The following is a 13690-nucleotide window of genomic DNA, read 5'->3' on the forward strand; positions in this document are numbered from 1 at the left end:
TCAGTCTTTTTTTCTTATTTTTATTAATTGATTTACAATGTTGTTAATTCCTGTTGTACAGCAAGTGATTCAGTTATAAACATTCTGTTTTTAATATTATTTTACATAACGATTTTTCATAGGGTATTTTTTTAATTGGAGGACAATTACTTTACAATGTTGTGTTAGTTTCTGCTATACAACATGAATTGACTATATGTATACCTATATCCCCTCCCTCTTGAACCTGCCTCCCACCTCACCCCATCCCACCCCTCTAGGTCATCACAGAGCACCCAGCTGAACAGACATTTTTTTTAAGCCTGAAAATTAAGAACTCAAATGCAAATTTCTATTTACCTCTCACTACATCTAGATCCAATCTGACTTTCTTGCCGGCTCTATGTAATTGCCTGATCTTCTTATCACAACTTTCAGGTTTTAGAAAGAAAATCTGTTCCATTTTGATACAGGGGATTAACACTGGTAAAATTATTCTTTTTAATGTGGCTGTGCTTCAGGAGAAGGTTCATTTTAGAATTCGAGGAGGTGGAAAGACAAGGTCATTCTATGTTTGGAGGCCAGACCTCTTACCTCGTGGTGTCCACTGGCCAGCAGATCAGCCTCCTTATCTCCCTTATCTCAGTTTACCTGCTGGGAAAGAGTCATGCAGACCTACTTTTCCAGCTCCTGGTCTGTGTGCCTTCTTTGTGGCTGAGTTAACTTGGCTGGATTTTCCCTCTGAGGTCATCATTTATTTATCTTTCCCTTACAAAATCTCTCTGAAGAACTGACAGCCACTCGCTCTGCTTTTCTGTCCTGAGAACTAAAAGAGGTTCATCCAGCTCAGTTCTTCTCAAAGACATCCCATCTGCACATTGTGCTTGTTTGCTCATCTATAAAAGGAGGGGGAGAGAGAACAGTCGTTAGTGTGATGTCCGTGTAAAGGCCTCCCTGAAGATAGACTAGATAATTGGACAAAAGTCTGAGTTCTCTCTCAGCCTTCAGGGTTTGGACGTGGCTGACTCTGAGAACCTTGAATAGATGGCTGTTACATCATGTGTGCGCTATGGAAAGATTTGTGCCAAGCTGGCCCAAAGGCCTCATTCTCTGTCCCAGGGGATCCATTCACTGTGGTTACCAGGCTCCAACGAGGACCACAACTGACCTGTAATGGGTATTTTTTCCCTAGCACACTTGGGTTAGGCCACACCACTGTCAGCTTCAGAGGGTCTTCCAAGACCCACAGTGGGTCACTCGTGTTCCCCTTCTGTTGCTCCTGCTTCCATGACTGTTTGGCCTCATAGAAGCTCTGGTAGAACTTGGCTGGCAACATAAGCAAAAGTCAGGTGTGGACCCAGGAGAAAAAAAGATGAAGTCCAGGGGATGAAACAGTGCAGACCTGTACTCCTGTCTCTGATGTGACTTGTTTTCAGTTCCTCACTAATGGGTCACCGTGGCCTTGCCCTGTAGAGAAGTCCAAAATCCTCAAAAGGAACAGGGCTTTCTATGCTAATCCATTCTGGTTGGTCTGCTTTGCTCAATGTCCCTGGCAGGAAGAAAACACTCTTCTGAGAGCACAAATTAAAACCTGCTCATAGCCTAACTAGACTCTATAGCAAAGTTTGTTCATTCCTGTGGAGAGGAAAAGAAGGAATAGCAGATGCTCTTCCTCCGTCTAATATGAGGGGACTGAGGCACAGAGCCAGGGGGCCACTTGGCTGTTTAGGGCTGATCTGACTGTGACATTCAGACTCCAGACTCCCAGCACCAGACACTCTTCAAGGACTGAGAGTTCAGGGTCTTCTTTTAAAAAAAAAAATATTTTTAATTGTAGGATAATTGCTTTACAATATTGTGTTGGTTTCTGTTGAGGCAGTCCTAGCATGGGTTGGAAAAGAATTTCCAGACAGAGCATTTCAGAAGGCAGTGAGTTTATTAAGAACAAAGAGCAGAGATAATGTGGGTACTTGCAAACGCAGTGGGCCGACCTCCTGACAGACCAGGGAAAGCCAATGCTTTTCGTGGGTTAGTGGCCAATTTTTATAGCCTCAAGACAAAATTCCTGCCAAAAGGCCAGCTTTAGGTGATTGGTTAGGATGCTATAGGATGAGCACTGGGGTGGCCATTTTTGCCTAATATGGGTCAGGGAGTTTGCTGGTGATGATCAGGGGGACTTTGAGCAAGATTACAAGGGGGCTCAGTCAGCTTCAGAGGTGACCTTTGTTCTGGGCTCCACTTCTGTGGCCTTGGTGCAAGGCCTCGCACCTGTGGCCTTGGGGCAAGACTCCACAGTTGCTTCCACACATCAACATAAATCAGCCACAGGCAGATACACACGTTGCTGAGAGTTCAGGTTTATGTCTTCTGGGATGCCTGGCTTACTTTTTCTCACTTGAGAAACGAAACTGAATTCTCCGCTCACCGTATTCACTTACATTAAAAAGCTACTTAAATGCTCTTTCCATTCATCCTTTCTTTTGGTGACTGAGGCTGATGTTCAGAGCCACCCACATTCCTGTATGAACACCTACCCTCTTCTCCCCTTCCATGTAAAGAGCATAACATCTACCAGTAGTCTCTTGGCTAATCATCCCTGAGTGTGGCAGGCGTGGACAGACCTCAGTTGACATGGGGGCCGTGGGGGGATAATCCATGGAACAAAAGGTGGCGGCCTCAGGGGGCAGGGTGGGGGCGGGGCACGTGGCCAACCAGGATCAGATAGCTAGAAAAAACAGAGCGGTTATGTAACAGTGTTTACTATGGCTCAGGTGGCTCTGAGAAGACACAGGCAGCAGCCCCCCTGACAAAAGATGGTGCCAGAGCCCCGGAAGAGTCAGAGGGAGGGAGGTCCCTGTCAGGCGATAAGGCAGTCGCCAGAGGAGAGAGTGCACTGGGATGAAAGGAATCTGCTCTGTTGTTGGCGACAGCCCGGTCACCTGGGATGGCCCTCCCTAACCTCAGCTTCTCCCTGAGCCATGCCAGCTCTCTGCCCCATCAGGCCAGCAGCCAGCGAGCTGAGGCTGGCAGGAGGAGTTGAGAAATCAGACACCTGGCTTGGGGCTGAATCTCTGGATGTCGCGACTCTTTTCCTTTTAATCTCCCACTTTTCAAAGAGAAAGGATTCTTCTCCCTAAAGATGAGCAGAAAAGGAGGCGTCAGTTCATTTCCTTAGACTCTGTGCTCCCACCGATTGCTCATCCTCTCTTCCATGAGGCTGTGGGTTGGAGGGAGCTCCTCCTTGGTCCAAGTACACAGCCTCTGACTCTCAGAAGGAGAATGATTCCTACAGGCACCATGGCACAGCAGGTTCTGACCTGAGACAGAAGGTGATAAGCCCAGCAGGACCTGAAGCAGACAGGCAGAAGTCAAAGCAGCTCAGGTCTCCGGCAGAGCTTCCCCCACTGCCTCCTACAAAGCTGGTTACTGGACTCCCCATTCCTATAGAGATGAGGCTGGTAGCCAATCCCCCGCTCCTCACCCATGGCTGCCTCCTCCCCCTTGTGAGAAACAGGAAGCTGGGGACCTTTGTCGGCTCAGCTGCACCCTCTACATTAAATATTTATCTTGGAGTCCAGGTCAGAGCCCTAGAGAATAAGAGAAGCTTGCTGCTGGTGAGAAGCGGGTATGGCCAGGATTCCTGGAGTAGGAAGATCGTCAGCTTCAGCATCTTTGGAGAACAAGGAAGAACACGAAAGAGATGTGGCCCTTAACCACCAGGATCCTGACAGGTGGGGAAAAAACTGGTGACAAGGGAGATGGGCACAAGCTTTGTCCCTCAAGGAGGGAAGAGGGTGGTGCTGGGGGTGAGTAGGTGTCCGAGCCTTAGGGGAAGGGCAATGCACTGCCGCCTGCGCTCAGGTACTCTCAAAGCTCCTCCCTCCTCTCTGACGCTGACTGCTGTGGGCAGAGGTTATCCCGCCCATGCCCGTCCCTACAGCTTTCCTGGAGAATCAGAGATTCTTCAAAGTGATCTGGTTCAGCTCCCTGCTGTTGTTTAGTTGCTGAGTCCTGTCCGAGTCTTTTGTGACCCTGTGGACTGTAGCTTGCCTGGTTCCTCTGTCGAAATTCCTAGGCAAGAATACTGGAGTGGGTACTCAGTGCAATAATTACTTTTATGAAGATTCCCCACAATTGGCAGACTTGGAACTCCTGAAATCATTTAAAAGCTCTTTCTTGGAGACCTTGGATCTGCCTTGGAGTATGTACCCAGTGGTGCCAGGTCTGCCAGTGCAGCCAGACAGTTTCCACGCGGCAGCCCTGCAGACACTGGAAGCTAGGTGGCACGCCTCTCTCTTTCTCTAGCTTCTTAACCTAAACCTCCCCTCCTTCCGCGCTTTACATGTGAGATTGTTTCAAGCTGGTTCACCGCAAAGCAGACAGCTTTTTTAACCTGAATCAGGGAATGATATAGCTAATAGTATCTGTGATGGTAGGGATTTAAAAATAAGGTTTCATCTTTCTCCATTCCCTTCCTTCTCAACTTTTGTACTGAATGGGAAACACTCTGAAGTGCATGGTGGCCTCAGAGTACCAGTCTAACTCCTAGTTATCGTTTATTTGCTAAGTTGTGTCCGACTCTTTGTGACTCTCTGGATTGCAGCCTGCCAGGTTGCTCTGTTCATGGGATTTTCCAGGCAAGAATACTGGAATGGGTTGCCATTTCCTTCTCCAAGGGATCTTCCTCATTCAGAGATCCAACCCATTCTCCTGTATTGGCAGGCAGGCTCTTTACCATTGAGCCACTAGGGAAGCTCCCTAACTCCCTGTAGGTCCTAACAAATGGTTCCATATTTTCATAATCTATAATTGATCGCTTCCAAAGTAGATCTGAGATTGCCCAGTAGGTATGTACGATTTAGTTGATTTGGGGCATGGGGTCTCAGAGCCAAGCCAAGGACTAAGAAGTAGCATCCCAGAGTCTGTCCACTAGCAGTAAGCATTCATTAATAGTAAAGCATTCATCAAACCTTCACTATAACAGGCTCTGTGCCGGCACAGAGGCTCTCTCACACAGGGGAGAAGGGGTAGTGGGCATGGCCAGAGGGGATGAGAGCCAATGGGCCCGGGCTCTTGGGACCGGTGTCAAAGCAGTGGGAACAGCGGAAAAGCAGCAAGATCAAAACAAATACGGTGTATGGGAACACCAAGACCCCGGTAACCCCATCCCTGCCAAAGGGACCTCGCCCTCATCCTCTTCAGGGGCGCGACACGCCCAGCGGGCCGCTGCCTCGGTCCAATTTCCTCCCGCGGCTGTCCTCCGCGGGGCCTGCACGTGTGTGAGCATCCGCCCATTGGCCAGTGCACGCGTGTGTGTGTGTATGTGTGTGTGTGTGTTTCTGTGTGCACACGCCTGGGACGCGCACTCACGCAATCAACTCTGTCTTCAAGAGAGGAGGGAAACGGCCGGGCCTTAACTCGGCCCACTAGGCCACTCTGTCCGTGCAGCGACCTTATCCCGGCCCCAGCCTGTCTGCATCCGGGTCCCGTATCAGTGGCTGGCTCGACCCGGGTTCTTTAATCACTCCTGCTCTCTGTCCTGGCTCCGCCGAGCAGCGGCTCCCTTCCCACCCGCTGGAAATGTCGCTGGAAACTCTGAGTGCCGCTCGCTGGCCCCCGCCCCCGCCCGACGCCAGCCCTGCGGTGGAGGCGGGGGAAGCAGCTGGGAAACCGGAGCGGTCTCCCTGGGGACCCTGGACCGCCTCTCTCGGCGCCGCCTCGCGGCCGACCCGGCCCCCGGCAAGGCCCACAGCGTCCCCGCGGCCCGCCCGCTCGCACCCCGACGGGGAGCTCTCTCGCGCCCCAGCCGGCCGGAGCCCCCGCCCTCCACCCCAGTCCGGCCCAGGGGCCAGATCACAGGGAGAGACACACTCCGCCCGCACGCCTGCCGGCCCCGCGCGCCTCTCACGGTCCTTGCTCCCAGCGCTCGCCCTCGTCCCCACTTCTCCGGCCCCGCCGATCCCCCTCTTCCTCCTCGGGCGCCCAGCCTCGTGGAGCCCGTCCTGACCGGGTCACAAGGGCGGACGGCACAGCCCGGACTTCTCCCTGCCCTCCTTCCCCGAGGGCCCGCCGCGGCCGCGCCAGGCAGGAGCCGCGCAGAGATGCTCTTGTGTCCTCTCGGGCGTCCGCAGTCCCCTCCACCTGCTCTCCTGGGAAGGTAGGTGCCCCGGAGGAGAGGTGGCGGAGAGGAGGCGGGGGCTGCAGTCGGGGAGGGACCCGCACTCCAACCCGGGGGAACGCGGGAAGCCCCTACCTCGGGGGTCCTGGTCCCAAACTCTGGGGGAGGGAAAGAGGTGAGAAGTCCCCCCTTAATCCAGATGAGACGAAATTCGAGAAAACCTGAACTTGTCCACGTGGACTTGTAGCTGGAAAATACCCCTGGGATGCACCTAAGGCGCAAGCCCCCAAAGTCAAGGCAGTTCTTGGAGGGAGGGAGGAGTCTGCCAACTACAGTGGGCTATTTCACGTTTTTCAGCCGTTAGCGGGGAAGGGCTGCCCGATTTCAGGGAGAACCTGGGGATTTGCTGTCCCCCTCTGTTCTCTGCCAGATGCGGGACCCACTACCCCAGTGCCTCTATCCTCCCTATGAGAAGTCCTCCTTATCACCTCCTGGTACGAGAGGAACACTCAGCCCATCCTTCCCCACCCACTCCTGCATATCCTGAGAGGTGCATCACAGGGTGCTGTGTTAGGGAGAGTCAGACAGCTGGGCGACCAAGGATGAGCAGCATCTGAAGAATCAGACCTCCTACGGGCCTCTTCCTCCTGCAGGGCAGTTCTCAGGGAATGCAACAGAGTATGGCAATGAGAGGGAAGGAGGCTGGGTCAGCTGATGATCAGGGCTGCCTGTGCTGACCTTGCATTTTGGCCTCCGTTGTCAGCTGTCTAGGGTGGGGTTGCGGCTAGGAATCAGCATGCCTCAGGGATCCAGATCTCCTACTCTCCCCTGCCTCAGTTTCCCCCGCAGAGAGGGGGAGAGTAGCCGGGAACTGGGGTGTGTCTGCCTGTTTTGCTTTTGGTAGGAGTCCTAATTGGATCCAGCTGGTGAGCTGCCCCTCCTCCAGCCTCAGCCATTCACTCTCCCCCACCACCCCAGCTAGGGATGGGCCCGGAAAAGCTGTGTCCCCAGTAGGTCTGCTCAAATGTCAGAAGGAATTGCCACTCCCTGACTAAAGTCAGAGAGCTGCCCCCAGCTTTGTTTGTACCCTACAGCCCCACCATGGCTGAGCAGAAACTGGGTACAGCAGTAGTCACAGCCCCCAAGGCACGTTCATCCGCTCTGGTCTTCACAACACTTACACTGCTCCTGTGACCCCCCAGCTGCACACCACCTCCCACTGCATACCTCCCACCTACTATTCAGCTGAACCTCCTCTGTACTTATAATTCCCATACTGCTCGTATGACCCCCGACCCAGTAACCCTGCACAAGCCACGTTCTTACATTCCATCCACCATCTTAAGTATCCACCGTGCTAACACTCCATGCTACACAAACAGCACCTCACAAGGTCCTTGCCACCCTCCTGGAGCCCCTAGATCCCACAGGCACACGCAAGCCTTAACTCTAAACAAAAGTGCCAGAACCGGTCCAGCGCCAGAAGGTGGCCGAGGTTGGCTCAGCCTCTGGCCACATTCAATAGGACAGGTGAGGGGGGACAAGACGGCCTGGGCAGCTCGGCTCTCTGGTAGAAAATCCCCATTGCCTCCTCTCCTGAATGTGGGAGCCCTGTCTCTTGACCTCACCTTTGCCTGGGGTGGAAGGACCCAGCTGGCCAGTCTGGCATGATGCTCCCTGGAAGACCCTCTGTCCAAAAGACAGCCTGGAGGTGTAGGAGAAAGTGGGGTGTGTGCACACCTCTGTGTGTGTGCGTGTGTGTGACAGCACCACCTCCCTGGAGCTGGCCAACTCCCCACTCACCCACTAACTCGCTGTCCAGCCCAAGCCCCGGCCCAAGCTGCCTGACCCCTCATGGCACCCTGAGTCCTGTGAGGCTTCGGTCTGAGCCAAGAGGCCAAAGAAGGGAGCTGATACTACTTTGAGCTCAGAACAAATGGTTCCTGCGGACTGGACATGCCCAGCCTCCCTAGAATCTTGGCCCCGCTGGGCAGTGGGCGGGTGGCCGCTTCCCACCCCACTGCCTGACTAACCCTTTGTGCCCTCTGGCAAGCAGATGCTCACGGGGCCTGGGGGTGGCAGAGGGAACTGAAACAAAGTCCTGGTACCCGGGCCCGCCTCTACCAGCTGCCCCAGTTCCCTCTGCCTTCCCTCTGGGGGAGAGGGCCGTGTTGTTCAGTGAGAGCCCCAGAGGGGCAGGCCGCTGGAGGTGTGCTCCCAGCCAGCCTCCCTCCTCCTCCTCCTTGCCCGGCCTCCCCCTCCCCCACTCCCACCCAGAGCTCCTGCCTGAGGCCTAACAAGCAGCCCATTGTGCCTCTAGGAGCCTGCACGGGCAGCCTGAAGGCGGGTGCCCACAGCGGCCTGTTTCCTGGGTCTCTGAGCTCCCACCGAGTTGGCCCGACCCCCTCCCTCCCACAGCCCCAAGGTTGAACCCAGAGGACAGGGGCAGCCTGGACCCAGCAGGGCTTCCCTTACTTCTTCCTTCCCCACAGAGGACACGCCGAGGAGCAGCTCTCCAGCCCTGACCCGAGCATGCAGGCCCCACCCTACAGCCTCCCAGCTGGGCTCAGCCTGGATGACTTCATCCCGGGCCACCTCCTGGCCCACGTAGGGTCATCCGCCCGGGGGACACGGGTGAGTGAGACAGCAAGGGAGCGGGTACTATGGGCCCCTAGTTGGGGAGGGGGGCTCAGGACAGGTCAGGGGGCAGCAGGAGGATCAGCGCGGGAAGGGGGGTAGATGACAGCTCTAGAGAGCCTCGCTGGTTCACCAGACAGGGTCCAGCCCTCATCTTTTAGCCATCCCTCCTGCCCACCTGCAGAACCCTCTGGGCCTGAGCTGCTGCTCCTGGCCCCTCCCCACAGGTGCCTGTGATCCGGAATGGTGGCTCCAACACCCTTAATTTCCAGTTCCATGACCCTGCGCCCAGGACCGTGTGCAATGGGTACTTCCAACCGAGGAGAGATGCTTCCAGACACCCAGGTGGGTCTGCTTGGGAAAACCAGCTCCAGGGTTAGGGGTTGGGGAGAGGGGTTCAGTCAGAGGTTCTTGGGCTCAGCCTTCTGGCACTCACCCTGGGTCAGGTGGAGGGACAGGAGGTGGGTGAAAGTCTCTCAAGGCCCTGGGGCCAGTGAGCTCAGCTCACCACCCCTCCCTGTAGGCACGTGCTGGCCTGTAAGAGTGAAACTGCTGTGGTAGAGACCAGGCTGACACATCCCTTCCCCTGCCTCCCCCACCCAGTGCCAGGGGGAAGGAAATGTGCAGGGAACATAGCCTTAGGCCAGGGGGACCTCCAGCAGGCCAGGGGATGGCTTGGATTGGGAATGGAGGCTGAAGGAATGTGAGCATAGGTGGGTTGAAGAAGGGATGGGCGCTGAACACAAGACATGCCCCCTAAGGGCTGCCCCCATCCCCCATCTTTATGCAGCAGCCCAGCAAAAGGTTGCAGAGACAGCTCTGGGACTCTGCCAGCTCCTGGGCTCCTATGAGTCAGCCCAGCCCAGCCCAACCCAGCCCACGGGGTCTGGGAGATTCCTGGAACCTCCTGTGTGCACGTCCACCCCCAAGGCCCCTCTCTTTAGGAGGATGGCAACATTTATAGAGCATTCCTTTGAGGCAGCCAATGTGTTGAGTAGTTTACACATTTAACAAATAGTCAGTAAGCACATAGAAAATCCTGGACACTGTAAAGACACTTTCCAGGTCTTACCTCACTTCATCCCTCCATAGCCTAGCAAGATAAGGTGTCATTATTAGCATCTTCTCAGTGAAGGACCCGTAGGGATGTTCAGTCACAAAGGCTGAGCTGAGGTTCAAACACTGGTCCATCCTGCCCTGAAGCCCTTTTGTTGTTACACCCGGAGGCCAAAGGTGCTGGTGAGTGAGTTTCTGCCCCTGGTTTGTCGATTATGTTCAGGCACTGTCCTGAACACAGTCACACACATTAGATCTCCCTGCAGCTCTGCTGTGACTACCCTCATTTTACAGAAGTTGGAAACAGAGGCACGGTGAAGTTGATTGCTGTGCCTAAGACACACAGCCAATAGGTCTGCATTCAGGTCTTTGCCCCCAGCCCCCGGCCCTTTTCTGCCACACCCCACTGTCTTCCCCAGCTAGAGATGCCTCTAGCATTCTCTGCATGTGACAATTCTAGCTCTCATTCTAAAAACTCTGAGGACATCCCCAACAAAGCAGGGTGGGTTGGGAACGGGCATAGATTTCTCAAGATAAAATCCATTTTCATTCACTTTAACTAAAAAGTAAACAAACAGAGCCCTGTGGTCCTGCCAAGGATGGGGACATTTGTAGAGTCTGCGTCATCAACTTAGACAAACAAGGAGTTGTTGAAACTTTTGAACCCACAGGGCTCAGTGGTCTGAGGAGATGAGGGACAAACAAGCCTAGGTGGGGCCTCTTTGCTGAAGCTCCTCTCCATGTCCCCCACAGACCCTGCTTGGTATCAGACCTGGCCGGGTCCTGGGAGCCGGCCCCCTGGGAACCAGAAGACCCCTGCCTCCCAGCATTCCCAGAAGTGGTCAGCCACATGGACCAAGGACAGCAAACGGCGGGACAAGCGCTGGGTCAAGTATGAGGGCATCGGGCCCGTGGATGAGAGCGGCATGCCAATTGCGCCCCGATCTGTGAGTCCAGGGCTGGGGCTGCTGATAGGTGGGGCCCAGGGGTCCACCCTGAGCTCCACCTCTGATACAAAGGCTGTTCCCAAACCATACCAGACTAAAGCAGGGGTTCAACCATTATGGGTCTGGGGCATCATGAGCCCCATAAAATTATGAGCACTCTGGCATGTCTGAGTTGCACAAGTGATTTTTTTTTTGGTGGGGGGGTGGGGGTGGGCAGTTCTAGACTACCCCATAGGTTCTCAGTGGTAGAGAGCCACTACTGTAAGGGCTGACCCTGGCAGGGACTGCCCCGCTGCCCCATTCACGGCCCTGGGCCTGGCATGGCACTGGTGAAGTGGTTGCTGAGTAAGTGACTGACTGAATGGGTGAACGAGAGAGTCCTGAGTGAGGCCTGATGGAGCAGCAAGCTTGGAGGATCTGAAGGATTCATGCTGGGAGGACCTGCCCTTCCACCACTCCCAGGCCTATCCTGAGCCACCTGTCTGCCTCTAGTTCCTTATCGGAAACTCAGATTAGTAACATAGCCCTCTGCTTCCCAAGGTTCTTTGGCGTCACAAGTGAGGTCAGATCAGATCAGATCAGATCAGTCGCTCAGTCGTGTCCGACTCTCTGCCACCCCATGAATCGCAGCACGCCAGGCCTCCCTGTCCATCACCAACTCCCGGAGTTCACCCAGACTCACGTCCATCGAGTCAATGATGCCATCCAGCCATCTCATCCTCTGTCGTCCCCTTCTCCTCCTGCCCCCAATCCCTCCCAGCATCAGAGTCTTTTCTAATGTGTCAACTCTTCACATGAGGTGGCCAAAGTACTGGAGTTTCAGCTTTAGCATCATTCCCTCCAGAGAAATCCCAGGGCTGATCTCCTTCAGAATGGACTGGTTGGATCTCCTTGCAGTCCAAGGGACTCTCAAGAGTCTTCTCCAACACCACAGTTCAAAAGCATCAATTCTTCGGCGCTCAGCCTTCTTCACAGCCCAACTCTCACATCCATACATGACCACAGGAAAAACCATAGCCTTGACTAGATGGACCTTTGTTGGCAAAGTAATGTCTCTGCTTTTGAATATGCCTTCTAGGTTGGTCATAACTTTCCTTCCAAGGAGTAAGCGTCTTTTAATTTCATGGCTGCAGTCACCATCTGCAGTGATTTTGGAGCCCAGAAAAATAAATTCCGACACTGTTTCCACTGTTTCCCCATCTATTTCCCATGAAGTGATGAGACCGGATGCCATGATCTTCATTTTCTGAATGTTGAGCTTTAAGCCCACTTTTTCACTCTCCTCTTTCACTTTCATCAAGAGGCTTTTTAGTTCCTCTTCACTTTCTGCCATAAGGGTAGTGTCATCTGCATATCTGAAGTTATTGATATTTCTCCTGGCAATCTTGATTCCAGCCTGTGTTTCTTCCAGTCCAGCGTTTCTCATGATGTACTCTGCATATAAGTTAAATAAGCAGGGTGACAGTATACAGCCTTGACATACTCCTTTTCCTATTTGGAACCAGTCTGTTGTTCCATGTCCAGTTCTAACTGTTGCTTCCTGACCTGCATACAGGTTTCTCAAGAGGCAGGTCAGGTGGTCTGGTATTCCCATCTCTTTCAGAATTTTCCACAGTTTATTGTGATCCACACAGTCAAAGGCTTTGGCATAGTCAATGAAGCAGAAATAGATGTTTTTCTGGAACTCTCTTGCTTTTTCCATGATCCAGCGGATGTTGGCAATTTGATCTCTGGTTCCTCTGCCTTTTCTAAAACCAGCTTGAACATCAGGAAGTTCACAGTTCACATATTGCTGAAGCCTGGCTTGGAGAATTTTGAGCATTACTTTACTAGCGTGTGAGATGAGTGCAATTGTGCGGTAGTTTGAGCATTCTTTGGCATTGCCTTTCTTTGGGATTGGAATGAAAACTGACCTTTGCCAGTCCTGTGGCCACTGCTGAGTTTTCCAAATTTGCTGGCATATTGAGTGCAGCACTTTCACAGCATCATCTTTCAGGATTTGAAATAGCTCAACTGGAATTCCATCACCTCCACTAGCTTTGTTCATAGTGATGCTTTCTAAGGCCCACTTGACTTCACATTCCAGGATGTCTGGCTCTAGGTCAGTGATTACACCATCATGATTATCTGGGTCGTGAAGATCTTTTTTGTACAGTTCTTCTGTGTATTCTTGCCATCTCTTCTTAATATCTTCTGCTTCTACCAGGTGAGGTAGAGGATGTGAAATACCTTCCTACCCTACCCCCCACCAATACTGTTTATTTTTCATTACATAGAAACACATATTCTTTGTAGAATCATCAGAAATACATAAAAACAAAAAAATAAAAGCCACCCCAGATCTCACAATTTAAGGCTCATCATTGGTGGAGATTCTTCCATATATCTGGGTATTTTTTTTTATAATTGAAAAAAAATTTTTTGGCCATGCCACATGGGATCTTAGTTCCCCAACCAGGGATTGAACCCATGCTCCCTGCATTGGGAGCACTGAGTCTTAACCACTGGACCACCAGGGAAGACCCCTTCTATATATCTTACTCAAACATAACAAACTACACGGAGGTATTGTTACTAAAGATGTCACAACAGCCCACCCAGGGGGGCTTCAAGGGTGGCCAGAGAAAAGACTCAGTGAGGAAAAATGTCTGTGGCTTGATATTGGGAGGGTGGCCTGACTTTGCCTTCTTTGATCCCAGAGTGTTGACAGCCCCAGGGACTGGTACCGAAGAATGTTCAAGCAGATCCACCGCAAAATGCCGGGTGAGACCCCTTTCTGGGGCCCTCTCTCTGCCTGAGTGGGCTTGGGAGCGAGAGGCGGACAAAGAGACTTAACCTGTCCGGAAAGTGTCTCCACTCACCCCAGGCTTTGTCGTAAGTGGTCGCTAAAACAGACCAAAGGAGGGAACTGCCAATCTCCTCCCTGTATGGGGAACAGTGACCAGACGCTGTC

General features: G+C 53.0%; 1 protein-coding gene across 8 annotated transcripts in view; it reads left to right on the forward strand.

The window, feature by feature from the left end:
• Nucleotides 1-2676: 2676 nt before the first annotated feature.
• The window catches only part of SORBS3 (sorbin and SH3 domain containing 3), a 30015-nt gene continuing 19001 nt past the window's right edge, over nt 2677-13690 (forward strand). For 4 of the 8 annotated variants that reach the window (XM_027549864.1, XM_027549865.1, XM_027549867.1 and 1 more), the window contains exons 1-5: nt 5741-6136; nt 8590-8731; nt 8962-9079; nt 10544-10737; nt 13437-13500. In XM_027549864.1, coding sequence (XP_027405665.1) covers nt 6081-6136; nt 8590-8731; nt 8962-9079; nt 10544-10737; nt 13437-13500 — 574 coding nt within the window. In that variant the 5' untranslated portion in view covers nt 5741-6080. Of the gene's footprint in view, nt 3309-3557; nt 3711-5740; nt 6137-8589; nt 8732-8961; nt 9080-10543; nt 10738-13436; nt 13501-13690 lie in introns of those variants that run through there. The other 4 variants (XM_027549870.1, XM_027549866.1, XM_027549872.1 and 1 more) reach the window with 3 other exon arrangements.

The sequence above is a fragment of the Bos indicus x Bos taurus genome, chromosome 8 (assembly GCF_003369695.1).
Source record: "Bos indicus x Bos taurus breed Angus x Brahman F1 hybrid chromosome 8, Bos_hybrid_MaternalHap_v2.0, whole genome shotgun sequence".
Classification (NCBI taxonomy): domain Eukaryota; kingdom Metazoa; phylum Chordata; class Mammalia; order Artiodactyla; family Bovidae; genus Bos; species Bos indicus x Bos taurus.